Below are 17,610 nucleotides of genomic sequence, written 5' to 3'. Positions count from 1 at the left end.
CCTCATATGTATAACCCATATCTCAATGTTATGAAAGCTTCAAATAAATAGATAATCCTATCAAATATTAACAAACTAACAGACACTATGATGTCATCATGAGTGTCAAAAATCATTTCCATTCTCTGTGTATGGAGAGAACTGGATGGCGTGCAAGATCCTGCACTCTGGACATGTTGACATGAACACAAACAAGAGCAGGACAATTTACCTTTTGTATGTTTGTGGATTGCGCTGATTGCCAGGCATCTTTGGGTGTGTACTGGAGGATCCTGCATATCTCCCGTGCATTCCTCTAAGGCACGGTAGGCGTGTGAAATCTCACGGGTCACGCACACTTTCTATGAAGAAGGTTCATTGCTGGAATTGTAAGGCATTTCACACGCTTTCTTAAAACTGCTGTTCTGATGTGTTGAAAGTTGTTTGTGTGCCCATACCTAAAAACAAAAATACAAGACAATGTGATGTGTTCACAGTATATCAGTGTGTAAAGGGTCCTGCAGGGTTTGATAACAGCATGTGTAGGTGTTTTAGGGTGCAGGAAATTAAAAACACTGGAGTTGCAGAAGGAACCTCCAGGCTGCGTCAGGCAGGGAGCAAGTAGGGAGAGAGGGTGAAAGGACCCTTCTATTTTAGGAGCAGCCGCGGGTCACACTAGCTGAACCTGTGTGAGAGACACAGCGGATAGGAAAAGGCCAGTTGGTCTTCACAGGCATCGCTTGTTGTGTTGCATGTGACAGAGCCTGGGATTCCCATGCAGTCTGATTCCAGCTGAGGGCTGAGCTGTGAACCAGGAATCCTGACTATGCTGCCACAGCTTGTCAATGAGTGCTCCACCCACCTGTGGCACACCAGACCTATGCGAAGTGCCCTCCCTCAATTAGCCCTCCATCAGGAAAGAATCCTAATAAACCTGATCCTTTCACTTCCACTCAATCCATCACTGACGGTTTATTACATCAAATCAACGGCGTGGAAAGCTGACACGTTCCCAGCCGTTGTTTTTGTTAACCAGGAATCTGCCTCTGGTCAGGTGAACCGGTCGACCGCTCACGCACTGGTGACTGGAGAGCAGCCTATCAGGCATTACATCCTGATAAACCTCCTCCCTCCTTTAAACACCACCCTCAGTGACTAACAGCTCACCCATCATCTGACTTTTCAGGTGTCAGGAGAGGAAGTGAATCACTTGTGTTGCCTTTAGGTGTCTAGATACAAATCGTTGACTTTCTCAATATGATGCTGGATTTAAAGTATTATAAATAAAAGCAGTTTTAGTTTAGGGGCTATTGATGTGGCTATATAACCTAGAGATGGCAGTCAGGGTGGCCTCTGTCTGAAGGAGCCAGCCTGAGAACCTAACAGAAGCTAAACAACACATTGCTCAAAAAGCACATCACCTACAAAAATAGATATCAGTCCAAGTGTGCCACATAAATACAATATTTTTTCAGCTTTAGTTTGCAGTCAAACAGCTTTTTCCCTTAGCACTACTACAGCATCCTTAATTCTACACATGCTGCGTACATACTAGAGAAAGGAAGTAGGTGAGAGAGACAGACAGAGGAAGAGAGAGAGAGAGAGAGAGAGAGAGAGAGAGAGAGAGACCATTATGTCCCCCAGGTATGACAGAGGCACTCATGCAGAAAGATCCCACATGGAGGGAGGTGTGTGTGTGGGTGCACGAAGGAACTCTTGGCTTCCTCTCCTCGTTTGTACCCCCTCCTCCTAAAACACATCTGTCTTCTTCTCTCTGCCACACACCTTTCTTGCATCCTTCGCTCACCTTCTCACTCCAGCAGCAGAGACTTTTCACAGCTTAAAATGTTTTCTCATATTTTCCAGACAGCCTCAGAGTGTCTGTTTCCTCTAAGTGTTTCTTCTCACATTTAATGCACACCTGCCATATTTTGTCAAACTTTTAAAGGACCGTGCTCTTTGGCTGCTTTTTGATTCTTCTTTTTTTTTATTTTAGCCAATGTTCTTTGGCCTTTGGACACACTGCTGCTGCCGTTACCCTGAGCGGTCCGTCTTACATGCAAATATGTGTCGCCTCAGCAGTGATCACCATTTTAGTCCGCGGCGTAGCTATCTCATGGCTGCTTGCATTAAAACAATTAAACTTTGCCCCTCCTCCACCACAACAATCATTTGCAGATGTGTTGGGTGAAATTTAGCAAGAAATTATCATTTTCTGAATCACTTCACTCTGCTTGCTCGGTGTTTGTTTCATTCTTTCTCTTTTCTCCATCTCCTCTTTGAGCTCTGTAAAAGACTTGGAGCCCCCTGCATGTTCTTCCTTTGCTTCCTTTCTCTGTACTTTTTTTTTCATCATTATCCAACAGCACTTTTCTGTGCGTGCAAATGCTTTCTGAACGGCGTCCTTTCTTCCCTTTCAGGCTGGATGTCATTGTTGCTGCCTGTGGGCTGGGTGTATTTATTTAGGGGTAATTGGTGTGTGGATGAGTGAGGTAATGAGGTGCATCCACACTTGGCTGCTCCCCTCCCTGAGAGCCGGAGACAGACGTAGCCTGGCTGGGCTCCGGCTTGAGCTGCACCACACTGCTGTCTCCTGCACACGGGCCAGAATGGCTCTTTCATACCCAGGTGGACAAACACAATCACCGGAGCTGATACCTCAATGAAGCGTCTGCAGCTTAAAGTGGTGTGTGTGTGCACTGCATGTACAAATATCCTTGTGTGTGTGCATGTATTTATGGGTGAAAAGGAAAAACAGTGCTCGTAGTTGCCTCTGTGTCGAGTCCTTGTTTGTCTTCAGGCTTGTGTTTGTATAAGTGATTTTCCCCCTGTGTTTGTAAGTGCATGTATATCAGGCTGAGTGGGTGTTCAATGGAGCTCAAGGAGGACCTCTGGCTCTCATAGCCCCCTGCCAACCTCAAACTGCCCCTGATGTCCTGCAGAGTTACCTAATGATTTCACTTACACCTCCCTTATCTGTCTGGCCCGTGTGGCAGTAACCGTCTGACGCTTCAGCCTTTACATGCCATTTGCTGCCTCATATCCTGTGAAATTCAATTGCACAGCTCAGACTGTAGCCAGAGTACGGGGATCTCCCTCTCTCTTCTCTCTCTTCCCTCTCTTGCCTCACACACTCTCTCTGCCATATTTGTAGATACAAAGATAAACAGCTCTTCCATGACGGTGTTTTCAGTATTATCTCGCAGCAGTGTTGCATTTTCCGGGTTTTAACACTTTAGACTTGACACTTTGTTTCACCGCTGTGTTGCTGACAGACTTTGGATGAGATGTTGACGCTTTAAAACCCAGAAGCTTAGTTGTTTGAGGCTGCCCACAGGTGTTCAGCAGATAATATTATGCATTGATTGTTTTGTTGTTATCAGGGTAATTGGTGTAGACCTGCCAATCCTTTGATAGACACACAATTACTGTATGTGATGCATAAGTGGACTCATTTTAGGGCAGGATTTTGAGTTGCTAATGGTGCATTATTCAGCTTTTGGTCTGTCCCCAAAAGTGCCGGGCCAAATCAAACATGCCGCTCCAGGGTAATTGAGGCCCACTCCGCACCCCCTGCGGTGAGCAAGGCAGAACTGTAATCCCCTGACAACTCTGACTTGGCCCCAATCTGGCAGGCCGCCCATTTCCCAGCGAAACGCCTAACTCGACATGGAGGAGAATGAAGAAGCTGATCGTCACATTTAGAACGCTTTCCAATTTTGTGATTCTTTTCAACTACAACCCTTTGTAGCCATCTCTAGACTCGCCCTTACTTTTTCATTTTAAACTGTACTTCATAGAACATGATTGCACACTAATTACTTACCATCAAACTAATATTCTTACTCATTAGTCTCCAGAATCTTTTGTGGTTTTATGATCAAAGGTTTTGACAGAAAGAATCTAACCACCCTTACCGCAGAGAGCTTTTACTTTCTTTTGTGACTGTTTCGTCTGACAAGTTTCCAGGAAGTTTTCCTCAAAATGAAAAGGACTCAGTAATTACAAAAACATTCTGCCAGAGTTGGGCATTTTGGAGGATGTGGTTTTTGTAAAAGTTAAGGAATGGAATTGCAGCTTAATTTTGATTCATAATCCCCTCCTTGCTGAATCAAGCTACCAACAAGCACAAGCTTTTCAGGAATAACACATTACAAGATATTGATGATTCATCCACATCAAATCAGCTTCCTATGGCTCCAAAGCATCTGCTGCAGACTTCAATGAATCTTTTGAGTTCCAGCCCTTCAGAGTTTTATTCTAATTCTGTTTATAATACTGGGGTTGTAAGATTACTGTAGCAGAAGTAACAGTTCAGTCTGCAACGTTATGTAAGTCTTATAAAGTGCTCCTTATTTAAAAGTTATTACTGCTCAATATTAGGCACAACACCACTTATTGCTATCCTTGGGCAGTCGCTGTTCTCATTTGTCATATTATTTAAAATCATCTTTCTCCAGCACTAAGATAATGTTCCGTTTTCAGCAGCTAAGACAAGTCGATGTTGATTTGTTACCATACTTTCCTTTTGCCAGTCATTCCCTTTCTCCAAAGATAAACTGTATGAGAGCTTCTTACTACATTCTTTTTATCACTTTGATACAATTAGTATTTTTAGAAGCTGTTACTTCAAAAACATAACAACACCGTATTTAATTTCTAAAATGTATGCTACTCTTGAGCTGTGATATTTGCATATCATATTAAATATGATGTTTTGCAACAGTCCATGTGCCGTCTACATTTTAGAAACATGAGTCATAAAAGTTTTACTCTTTTTTCACTAATCTTCTTCTGCAGTTTTAATGATTTTGCATCATTTTGACAAAATATCTGGAGATTTAGATTATCATTACTTGGTCATTTCTCTGTTTAAATCCATTTATATACAGTATATATATACTTATTTTTTAGCTTTTTTAACATATCATCTTCTGGTCATTATTTTAAAATCCAGACATGCTCTGCAGTACCACCCCTCAAGTGGGTCCTTTAGAGAGGGTATCACATGCATCATTTGGCACTGTCCCTCTGATTTTTAACTTTAGCATGTATCCTCCTCAGGCCCTGGCTCACTCTTTTAATGGCTTTAGTAATGCTTTACAATTAACACTAAGCCAGTGCTCTAGGTTAGGCAAAGGCTGGTGTGTTTCAGGCAAAATTAGAAAACACAAAACAAGCATTCCCTGTCACCCACAGTGCCTCTTCAACCTAGAGGTTATGGGGGAAATGGAAGGTGGTGAATTTTTTGACAGGGCAGCCGGGGTGATGTCTCATTCCCTCTGACATCTCAAACACCCCAAAGGTGGCTTTGCCAACAGTCTACCCAGGAAGCACTTCACCTAGCTGTGGCTAAATTTACACAACCACCTGCCCACAGGGAGCGTACTGCCGAGAACAGAGGTGGAGGTGGGGTGGGAATGGAGGGCAAATAGGCAGAGAGAGAGGGTGTAGGAGACTGAAGTGTGGCAAAGGATGTAATGCATAATGAATTTAAGTAGCTACTTCAAATGCAATTTACGTTTTTCAGCTTAGATTAGAATTTTTTACCCAAGAAGTTTTTCCATTTCTACATTTGTGTTTTTCATGTGAAGTATTTTTTCTCCCCAGGCTTGGTCTTTCTTTTTTGCATATTTTCTGTATTGTACATCAAATTTGCATCCAAGTGGAGAGAGCAAATGGGTCAATTTTTGGCAGTCTAGAGTGCCGCCAGGAGTTCAGTAGATTAACGGAACGAAAGGTTTGAGCTGCGAGACTGTGGGGGAAGTGACCCTCATTTCAGAGGGTCACAATTGGAAGTGGTAGAGGGGAATACCTGAATATTAGCAGATGCATGTGTTGCTTCTGTACAGCCAACAACTCATCTCTTTTGCTGTCTTGATGAAAACATTTTGCCAGGAACATGTGTGGCCTAAATTAAAAGGTCTTTGTGCAAATATTCCATATATTGTTAAAATTGCCAATTCAAATGGATTTTATGTCGAGGCCTAAGGGGAGGGGAATGTTTCAAGGTCTACTAAATTGTCTACGTTCAAAAATATGACTGCTTTGAATGCCTTTTATTAAACTCCCCAACAAACACGAGGGACACACTACAAGACAATCGGCTGATTTGGGGCCAGTTGCCCCCCTTCTGACAAAAGTCAGCAAAGTCCTGATTTTTTAATAGTCCTGAAGGTTATCTGGACAGATTTCCCTGTGGTGTGAGGTATATTAACAGGGATTTTACTTCTTCTGATCTGCTCGGAAGGAGATCACAATTGTTGATTATGGTTGATATTTACAATCCGATATCCTGTTGTGTAGGGGGGAACCCTATAGGGCAGCAGAGCAAGCAATCTGTAGATTGTCACATGGTACAGAATAATAGCCAACCAGGAAGCAAGCTGCCTGAAGAAGGAAGCACAACAAACCCATACATAATGACAACAGTAAACACAGAGTATAAAGTTTAATGGGTGACAGAAATGGAGATCCGACTTGTTTACTTGTTGATTTGACAACAGGATTGTTTTTACATTGTGTCCTGAAATGCAGACCACAACTGACTGACAAGAAGAGGAGTGGAACATAAATTGTAGAAACCACAAAGAATGCAAAGGGTAGATGAACAGCTCGCAAGAGTTTACTTTACAACCATCCCATAGTCAACCATGTTTGTTACTCTAAAGTCATGTTTGACTGCATGTGTTCTGTGCAGCCAAATGATGTCTACCCAAATGGTAATGCCCACATATGTCTGTTTGAATTCCAGGTTTGTAAAATGCAGAAAGTCTTAGAGGGATGAATACTTGAGACAGACAGTGTTGTCATCTTATGGCTGTTGGTCAACCAGCAGAAAAAAAGTTATGGAAACTTTTTCATGCTGTTGCACCAAAAGTTCAAATCTCATCTTGCTTCATCTTTAAAAGACAAAGAAAAAGTAGATTTCATTATTATTTATTTAATTTTGAGACGGTTTAATGAATAGACAAGGCTTAAATGTCTCCCTTTAAAACCGCATATTCATGTCTCTTATGAATTTACTCAAAGGCTGCATATATTGAAACCCTCAAGACGGACAGTCGAATAGAACGGTAACAAATCTGGATGTTCCCCAGTGGCAGGGTGGAGGCTGTTTGCCTGTGGGCTGATGTGGAGTGAATAGCCTTAGAGGCTCTAGGCTGGTCTATGTGTGGCCCGGCTGGTCCAAGTCAGCAGTAATGACTGGCTTTGGCCAGCATGCCTGTTAATGTGAATGGGGTTACTCTGGGCAACACCTTTTCAGCTGGGTCCTATGAAGTCCCCAGTATGGTGGTCTTTGTCCACACAAGGGCTGTCCTCTCAGCAAAAAGGGCTCCTTTTTTGTGAGGACTATCAACTGGTGATGGATTATACCCACCCCCCTTTATTCATCCGGGCGGACTAACAGACACGGATGCATGCAAACATACACACTCTTACGCATAGGTACAAGCACAAAGACATCAGAAGTGGAAACAACACCTCAGGAAACTATCTTAAACAATCTGGAGAGATAAGAAGTGTACGGTCCTTCTCCATCTTTCATGTTGTTTCGTCTTGACTTCCCTTGAGTCACCTCTCTACTCACTATATGCTACCTACTATATGTGAGTTCTTAAGCCTCTCAAGGCACGATTTTGGAAACATTGCTGACCCCACATTACTTGTGAAAACTGAGTCTCTGTGGTGTGTGACGGCAGCAACAAAGACTTAGAAATATCGATGCAGGAATCCACTCTTTAGTCTTATGTGCAAAAAATATGAGTGTGGATGTAGCCATTGCTGTTAAGTTAAAGCTTCTTTATGTTTTAATTTCCTGTTCTTGTCTGGAGATACAAAGTACAAGAACTTATTTTTCAATCATTGATTGTTACCAATATTTCTTTTGAGTTTGATCTCTTTTCTCCTGCTGTCACATAATGAAGTAATCTTCAGAAGAAATCTACATCCTAGTGTTTGAGTGTAATCCCTTTGATTTTTTGGATTCCACCACAATTTCTAAGGCTTTCACATCCATTAATTATGCTTCAGCAGGACAGTACATCTCCTCTGCTCTCAGGTCAGTTTTCACCACACCCTTTTGGTGTGGTTATATAAATGTATTCAAGTACGGGTCAGAGGGACTGAAATTGGCTACAGCACAGGAGAAAATGAATCCATGCATAACGTAGGCAGGCTGAGCAATACCAGTCCTGGTGATGAAGTTTTTGCCCTTTTGCTGATTTTTGAGCCTCCCTTTTCAGCGTTGAGGCACACTTCATAAAATAATATATCATCAATTCCCATCATCTGTCCTTGTATACCCAGATCTGTTGTGTCCTATTCCATCCCGACCTCCTTCTAACTCAACAGCAGACTATTCCTCTGTGAGTGTGGTCGCCCCCGCCCCTCCCAAGGGGTCAGCCACTTACCCGGGCTGACACAGTAACCTCCAGACAACCTTTCGCTTTGCCAAATGTTATGCCTGTAAACTGCCTGAACTCCATCACATCGCAAAGGACGAGGGAGGAACTGGGTTTTCAGTTGTGGGGAAGACTGGGCTGTCCTAGCCTGCTTTGTGTGCTTGTATTGTAAATACCTCTGTGTGACACATGCATAAGCAAGTGGCAGTGTGTCTGTCTGTCCTTTTTTTTTTGTACATGGCTGTGAGCTTGTAGGCTGAGTGCAACACAGAAAGAACGGATGAATAATACATGACAAAATATTCTCTGTAATGCTCTGGCTTTTGTTTTTTTGGTGTCTGAAGCACTGACAGAACCAGTTCACAAAGTGATTCCACTGGAATATTTTGACATTTTGAGAAACAGGATTTTTCACCTTTTTCTTCTTGTTACTGTGAGTTTGCTAAACAACCAGCCAGGAATATTGGAAGACACTATTCATTCAGTTTCCGCTTTGGTACATGGTTTAGTTTTGGTGTAAGCCAAGAAGACAAAAGTATGATGTAGTGAGCTTTAGAGGCCAGTGGGCAAATTTGACCTTCACTTAGATCTAGGCTATTTAGCTTCTAGTTGTACATGTGTTGGTTATTGTTTAGAGTCAGAAGCCCCTTTCACACATGTACCACACTCCTGAAAATTTCTCAACCATATCAGACTGGGCCAAATTTTTCACCCTAACTTTATGCAGATTGGTATGACAATAAAAAACCTTGAATCCTTGAGATATTTTCCCACCAGCCCCCCCCCAAGTAAAAAGTCGTAAAGAAGTCACATTCACAGCAAGGAAGTGGACAGGGTGATGACACTGTTCAAGTTGAGGTTGTCTGCTGTGTACTCTCTACATCTTGCCTCAGTTGCTAGTATAATGTTTCCACAGCTGTTGTTTTTTCTTGTAGCAATTAGGGATGCAACAGTTATAGATTTTGGTGGTACGATAATAGTCTGAGAAATTGTCACAGTTTCACGATCATTGTGCATCATTTTATGCACCAATTTGTCATAAAACTGTCTCATACACTGTATGTATGTCTCTATAAAGAGGGACTTATTTCATATAAATGATATATGTCCAGTACTTCCTGGATGAATGTCAAATATACATTCCAGAATATTTAAAATGTTATCTATCACATGTTAGTGAAAGACAGAGAGAAGTTTATTTGATCAGCTAAGCTGTACTCACATTTTACAGACTTATGAATTATCCCGATTTTAACACAATAGTTTACTGCAGTTGGAAACGAGTTTGTCCATTATTGACGTAATCCTTTTTCAAAGCCATCCAAAAGTCTGAAATACTGTTCATACAACATCTGTTATGATGAGCTCTCATCTCTGTCTCTCTCTCTGCCTCTGTGAGTATTTAGGGCAATAACAAGTTTGTCTTTATACCTTTATTATCAATGTGTATTCTTGTACACTGCTAGTACATGTCTGAACTTTGTGATAACACACTAACACACTGTAACCAAGACATCAGGGCACTAAATATTTAATAAATTAATAATTAAACATACCGTATTTACACTCCAGCAGGGCCATAGGGAAGAAAACGCAACAGACAGACGGACAAAGGAAATGTGAATTTAAGACATAAGTGCAGACGTGAAACAAAAGTGGGACATTAGATCATGTAGTATTCTATGTAGAACTATGAGGTCTACCTACTCCCTGGAACCTAAACCAAACTGAATATTTGGACTTGTGAGAGTGTGTCGGACATGTAGATACTCCCACAGTAAAGTGAATGTATTAAAGGCAGGTCAGAAAATACAAGGACTAGAAGTGTGAAAAGGGCTTTAGGAGCAACATGATGCAGAATTGGAGCTGGATTGAGGGATCACATACAGTATACAAGCAAAATTGTCCTGAATAGCCAGTTTAAACCTACCACAACAACAAGAGGGCTGCAACAATAAACAAAGCAATGTTGACTAATACATTACACATCTTTACCTGTCCAAATGGATTTTTCCCTGCATGCAACAAACATCTCTTGAAGTATTGGTCAACACTATTTAGTCTGAAGATGTTTCAGGGAACGTCCAAATCGTCGAAAATTTAAATTCCTATTAATTAAATAGACTAAATGTTAGAAAACTGCAGGATCACAGAGTCTGCATGTAAACAATGGTAAATTGGCTGACCAAGTGTAGCTAAAGTTAGCAGAACTAGCACCACCAGCCTTCAGTCTTCCTTGTAGATTAATGCAAACATCACTGTGTTGGTTATGGCACTGCAATCACACTCTAAAAGTGGCTAAAATCTTTTTATAAATAAAGGAGCTACTATACCTAAAGAAAGCAGAATAGGGTCAAGCTGTAGCAGTGTGCTATTGTTTAAGGTAGAAAAAGTTGTGTGCTGATGTTTTCCTCCGTGTGATTATACTAGCAAGGCGACTACATATAGCTGTGAAACCTTTGCTTTCACCAAACGTGTCAGTGGTGTTTGAACCTGAGGACGTTCATATCAGAGTCATGGTTCCAGGGGTAAAATGTGTGTTTGAAGGGGTGGAGGGCACAAGAGGTCCCCCAGATATGCTGTCATAACCCATGCAGCCGCACTCTTTGCTATGGGCCTATCGGTAGTGAAGGCAGCACTTAGACATGTTTGTACTCTCCGCCCTATATTCCCTTCCCTTTTTCCCCGGGCACCATGTCACTCCAGGGGCGAACGAGCGCTGTGCCCAAGTCCATAACACCAACATACCCCCCCTCACTACCCACTACCACTGGGGTCAATGTGCCCTCACCCCCTCACCCTACAACGCCCACGGTCCATACCAACCCTGCCCTCCAAAGAGAAACAAAATCAAACTGAAAAGAGACAAAATGGCCCCACACTGCTTCCCCCGTCAAAGCTCTTGACAGGCCCGAGCGGAGGCCCCCAGAGGAGGGTTCAGTTGAAGATGATGACGACTGAGATAACAAGTCAAGTTGTTGTGCTACAGCATAGTTACACTTTGGCCCTTGTTTGTCCATTTGGTTATTCAGATGCACATTGGAGCTAACTGATTCCCATGCATGTCATGTTTAGTAACATGACAGATACTATCATCTGCTGTTTTACATCAGTCTGTGGAGCGTGAAGGGTAACTGAGGAGCCGGCTATTCAACAGAAAAGGAATAAGCATTCCATTAGGTATTAAAAATCTTGAAAATATTGTCAGCTAATCAATTTCCTGTGTGGACATGCTCGCTTTTGATGGAAATTCACTCACTTATTAGTCCCTTCCAATTCTTCCAGTGTTTTAGAATATAATTACACTCAAAATGCTTACTCATCCTTCTGCCTGCCCGCTGCCTACTCTGTCAGATGCATTAGCCATGAAGCAGAAGAGATGAGGAGCCTGTGTCTGTATCTGTCTTTCTGTCAGTCCGCCTGAATGTCTGTATGCCTGCCGCTCAGATTATCCTGGATCAAGCAGTAGGTGACGCAGTGAGCAGGTGACCATCACACAATTAGTAAAAGGAAACTGGAGATGAGCTCCTGTGCACTTGTTTCCTTCTGTCTCTTCTCTTCCCTCTGTGACTCCTCTTTGCGTTACAAAACACTCCATCTGGCCCCAGGAGAGGTTTGAGAATCAACATGTCCTTACACTTAATTTCTTACTATATATCTGATCACTTCAACTGATGCTGAGTTGAATGAGTAGCTTTAAATTCCTTAAATATCAGTATTGCTAGCTACCTGTAGTGAAGAACTTTTAATATGCTCCAAAAACAAACAATTATTGGTATTTATTTGACCAAAAAAGCTAACATGAGGTGAGAATGAGGCAGGTATAAAATCTCAGTAAAATGACAAAGCAGGAGTTATAAGAACTTCCCTTGTCTGCAGGTTATTCTCAGGGCAAGGTCAGGTATCGTGTTGCACTCTTTGCAAGGACAAAAGAAGAGGAAGCAAGAGCTTCTGCTCAGCTTTGTTAAGCACAGCTGGGCTAGAATTACCAAAGTGACAGGGTTTATGCTGTGTTATTTCTGCATTTTATTTTACTGGCAAGGTAGAGGAAGTATTCTGAGACATTTCTCTCCTAAATGTGATGAGAGTTGGCTTCCTGAATAGAAAAGTGCATCACTTCATTATGTGGGTTTTGCTGCACTAAAGTTAAAACAAGTTTCTATAGGTCCAGCAAGTCATTTCCCACACAATGCAGTGTAACTTTAGAGGTGTGAGGGATTACAGCACCAGGAGGTGATTTAGCTTGCTTTAGTGGCTGGATTGGCCAGCAGGACTGGGATGTTTCTACCAATTTTGTTGTGCTACCATTTTGACCCTTGACTGGTTGTAAAAATGGGACTGGAAATGGAGGACATTGACCTGGTGTCAGGGACTGCCTTACACATTAGTTTACAGTGGCTGCACTGCAGCTGTTGTGCTCAGGGAAATGGAATTGGCAAAAGGTATCACCTCTAATGCGACTGCTGTCCATGAACACTGGACCTGTGGTGTATAAATCTTTTTTATAAACAGCTTAGTGCTATGTGTGGGTCAGTAAAAGAACTAACATTTCTTACTCATGCATTACAGCAGTTTATAAGCTTGCTTAGTCAACATTTGTTTCATTATTGTAATAACTCCAGCTTAGTGACACAATGTTCAGTTTCTCTCATTTCCTCAGCTTAATAGAGCTTATATTTATGCTAACTAAATCACAACAATAACTGTGTTAAGCAAGTGTTTATGGTAAATATCGTGTCACTTCCATGAGCATGTACCAGCATTGGCTAATCTAATTGGAACAGCCAGACCGGGCGTCATGTGTTCCAATAAGGTGTTGGGTTTCCCATAGTTCTAAGCTGTACAGTGACACGGGCCATTTAAAAGTGTGGCTAAACCCTATGGAATAAATGACTCGTTAAATTAGCACCTAATACTCCAGTCATTAGCAAGCCGTTACTAGCAGAGGAATGCCTTTGAAAGAGCTGCTCTGTGTGAGTCGGTCGTGTTTAAGCCCCAGTTGAAAAAAAATGTTTCGTTCGGATTGTTCAAAACTGTTACATTATATAACATTTTAATTCTCACAATGGAGACGTGGCACAATCCTTACTGACTCAGATTGTTTTGCCTCCTCTGACCCATGAAACAGTTACTTGATTTTCAGCCACAACAAAGAACTGTGCATGGAGATCGTAAACGATCAGTTACAAGCAGCATGAAACGACATATTCCTTGAGAGCCGGGTCTTTGGGGTGTTTAGTAAGCTGAAGGGAATTGTCCATTGTAGGGTGATATTAGTAACCCTCTTAGGCAAAGCTAGTCTGTGGGCCGGCCCTGAGGGCTCATTTCAAGTGCTTAGCGCTCGTTTGGAGCTTTGTCACCCCTCACCCTGTTGCCAGCATGGCCCCAGCCCCTCTGGCTGTGGAGTGGAGCTGAACCACAGACCTTTACCCCTGCCCGCCACCAGGGAGGGAACACTGACATCACAACTCTCTCACACAAACACTCCTTCTCGCACTAACTTTGTGGCACACATCCATTTTCACAACTCCCCCTCCTTTGCCAATGCACCACAGCCAATGGTCTATTTTCCCGCCATCCACTCCCATCCAACTACCCCCCTCTTTTACTTTTTTTTCTTTCTCCACCCTCTTGAAGGTTGCCAGGCAGCAGAGAAAGACTTCGCACACACATACACCCCACTATGCCTCTGAGGGTTTTCCGGATGTCCTTGTTTACATCATGGAGTGGCAGGTCGTAGGGAAGCAGACTCAGAGCCTCCCTGGTTATGTCTGTCTGAGTCCTACATTGACCTCCATTCATTTGGTGTCAATGCAAATGTTCACAGCAGCCCCTCAGTTGGCCTATCACTGAACTTGGATCATATCCTTGTTTAAATTTCAGAATCAGTGAAAAAACTGCTTTTCTTGGGTTTTCCTTCAATATAAGTTGCACTGGCAGTGATGTGAAATTACTTTATCATATGTGAAACTGAATGTGAAGTACGTTTTTAATGGTCCTGATAGCCAATACTTCATCAGCTCTTAGTTATCGGCTGTCACTGACGTGCGGCAAGGTTGCTGACAGTAACCAGGCTCTCTATTCCCTGTGTGTGTCAAACTGATCGATTGGTTTTGTCTGCTCCTCCCTCCAACTTTGATGTTACCATTGATTGTTCTCATCTGCCCCTGAACTCAAAGGTTAGAGGAGCTGAGCTACACTTCTGGATTGCTTTGACCTTCGCTCTGCACATGCTCAGTGGGTTCACAGAGCCCAGAGCCAAACAGACACGGTGTAGCCAGGTCCATGGGTGCGTGACAGCCAGACAACGGTGTGATGTCTTTTTTTTTTTTTTTACTCACCCACTGAGGATGATGTATATGTGATTGATTTCTCCTACCCCTCTCTCTCCCGTGTTTCCGCTGCAGTGCACTAAGCAGGACTGAGTCCAGGCTTGATCAATGCATTGTTTTTCTTTTTCAATCACACTCGAGTGAACTGAAGACACGAAAGGTTACACAGGTGAGGTTTGGCAGGGCTGGAAGCAGGGCAGAGCTTCTGGAGGCCCCCTCAAGGCCAATATATGAGTTTGCATGAATGTTTGTGTGTGTGTGTGTGTGTGTGTGTGTGTGTGTGTGTGTGTGTGTGTGTGTGTGTGTGTGTGTGTGTGTGTGTGTGTGTGTGTGTGTGTGTGTGTGTGTGTGTGTGTGTGTGTGTGTGTGTGTGTGTGTGTGTGTGTGTGTGTGTGTGTGTGTGTGAGAGAGAGAGAGAGAGAGAGAGAGAGAGAGAAAGAGGTGGGAGTCGGAAAAAGAGTTGCATACAGCAAGAAGTTTACCAAATTCATCACATTCTTAACTAGTTCTTCATCCTTCTTGTGGTGTCACAAGAGTTCATGCTCACTATACATCCCCTGTCTCTTCTCGCACTGGGAATCTTCCGCCCATGCCTCTATAAGTCCTTTGTAACCTTACCTTTACCATCTTACATTAAATTATAGGTCCCTCACAATGTCTCAGAGCTCACCTGCCTCAGATAATCTGCAGGGCTGCAAGAAGACTGCTCCTCTTGTTTCCTCTGTTTGCCTGATAAACGCTTTTCTGACTCACACACACACAAAGGCAATATGTTCAACAGAAAGGAGACCACTTGAGCAATGACGCCTTCACCCTGAGAGCCACAGTAGCAGGAGCTCAGGGATTCATATCTGACATGAACATCAGCGATGTAGAGACACTTTCAGCTCACACTCAGGTGTCCTAATGCTCTTAAAGAAATAGTACTAAGAAAAGGAAGGAAGTAGTCTCCCCTCAAGGGGCAAAGAGTGTCTTGTTGTTCTGAATTATCTCTTAGTAATGACGCTGCTAAACCCTGTACCCAAACACCTACTCATTAAGAAATAGATAAGTATCTGCGGGAGTGGAAGAGCTCCAAAGCTGCACGTCTGGAGGGGTTGAGGATTCAGCAGGCAGGGAGGGTTTAGAGGACTGGGGTGGGGTGGGAGAGCCGGCTTTGACCAGTGGGTTTCAGATGTCATGGCAGATTCTTTCAGGAACAAATTACAGGGTTTTACTCCTCTTGTACCCGGGATGCCTGTATTCAGATTTAACTTCCTCGACAGGCACTCGAGCCCCATGCTACTCAACACCATTGTCAGGCACACACTTGACTCTGGAGATACTTCACCTCCTCTCACGCTCTCAGCAACTCCTCGAGACTTTGTTCATGGAGTGCATGTGGCTGCCTTTCTTGGAGCTTCTGAAGAGAGCAGAGCAGTGTAGCCCCTCTTAAGCTTTATATTAGTTAGCGTGTTGGTGTTAAAGGGCTTTCCATGAGTGGCCCTCATTAACCTCTCGGCGTCTTTGTGCTTTGAGTTGGCACAGGGCTGCTCCATAGATAAGCTGTACTAGAAACGGCTAAAAGGCTTGACTCTGGTATTAGCCGAACATAATCATCTGCAAACACAGTAAACAAAGAATCAAATCCAGATGTTGCATGTGCATTTATACCTGAACACACTTTCTCTTGTGTTACATCATACATGTATGCTGTTGTGTCCCTAATACAAATCTGCAAATACCCCTACCTCACACACACATGCATACACACACACACACACACACACACATATTCCCTGTGAGCTGTAACAGACCTAAAGCTCTCTGAAGCATTTAGCAGCACGCTAGCAGGTTTACTCCACGCTGCCAGTGCTGAGGGGAGTGCTGAAGCATCTAATGCAATTTCAACCCAACATGGCTTTCTGTGAATAAACATCGCTGAAGTCAACCATCTACTGTATGCTGATCCACTGTAGTGCTTTCTATTTTCTCTATACAAGCTGATCTAATACCCCCCCCTCCCCTCTCTCTTTCTTTCTCTCTCTCTCACACACTTTGATTTCCGCAGAGACTACATCTGCCTCCAGACTTGTCTGAGACGGTGAGTCGTGTGAGCAGGGGGGAGCTGGCAGGAGCGCACACCGTGGCTTCTGCCTGTGGCACCGGCACTTCCGGCAACAAACACCTGGACTTCTAGAACTCCCACACAGTCGCCACGGGCATCCAACACCTGGAACGCTGCAGCGTTGTCCTCTTAACCACTGTGACCAGGTTGTTCCCTCGCCCACAAGATGTCAACAGTGATAACCCTGCCAGCCTTTACCACCTGCCAACTGTGCCAGCCAGGGGTATTGACCTAAACATCCAGAGCAGCTTTTCTCATAACGGACACTATCTTTTAACTTATAAGTCATTTTTATTTCAATAAAGTTACTTTATTAGTTATAATGTGACCCTGACAACATTTGCTCATTCCACGCCATCATGAAAAGTTTATTTAGTTTATGGCTTTTGCCAATTTTTTTTTAAACCCCACAGTTTGCTTTAAGTTGAAAAATGTTAGTCCTACAGTTTGTCTGTGTTAAAGATAACTTGCAGGATAACAAGTATTTTTTCCATTTAAAATCCAAGATGGCGGACTCATTTGGTACATTCCATTTTGTTCTGTCCCTTGAGAATTTGAATATGAGTAAAATAGTATCCTAGAATATTTTTCAGCCTTTACAAACTCTCAGGCTTGGAAAACGTTAAATAATTGAACTGCATGCTCCCATACTCTACTTTACAAAACAAGCTGCCACTCCTGTCTAGCTCCATCATGTACAATAGTAGTGTGCGATAAAATGTCTTTTTGGATAGTTCAATAAAATAAAACCTATAAAAAAATATGCATTAATTGCTCCTTCTTCAAT

General features: G+C 42.9%; 1 protein-coding gene across 3 annotated transcripts in view; it reads left to right on the top strand.

The window, feature by feature from the left end:
* Positions 1 to 17,594, top strand: part of elp4 (elongator acetyltransferase complex subunit 4) — a 62,669-nt gene extending 45,075 nt beyond the window's left edge. For all 3 annotated transcript variants that reach the window (XM_034680949.1, XM_034680948.1, XM_034680950.1), the window contains one exon: positions 16,767 to 17,594. In XM_034680949.1, the coding sequence (XP_034536840.1) occupies positions 16,767 to 16,895 (129 nt within the window). In that variant the 3' untranslated portion in view covers positions 16,896 to 17,594. The remainder of the gene's footprint in view (positions 1 to 16,766) is intronic.
* The last annotated feature ends 16 nt before the right edge of the window (positions 17,595 to 17,610 follow it).

Source organism: Notolabrus celidotus, chromosome 3 (genome assembly GCF_009762535.1).
Source record: "Notolabrus celidotus isolate fNotCel1 chromosome 3, fNotCel1.pri, whole genome shotgun sequence".
Taxonomy (NCBI): Eukaryota; Metazoa; Chordata; class Actinopteri; order Labriformes; family Labridae; genus Notolabrus; species Notolabrus celidotus.
This window is presented reverse-complemented; position numbering and strand designations above follow the sequence as displayed.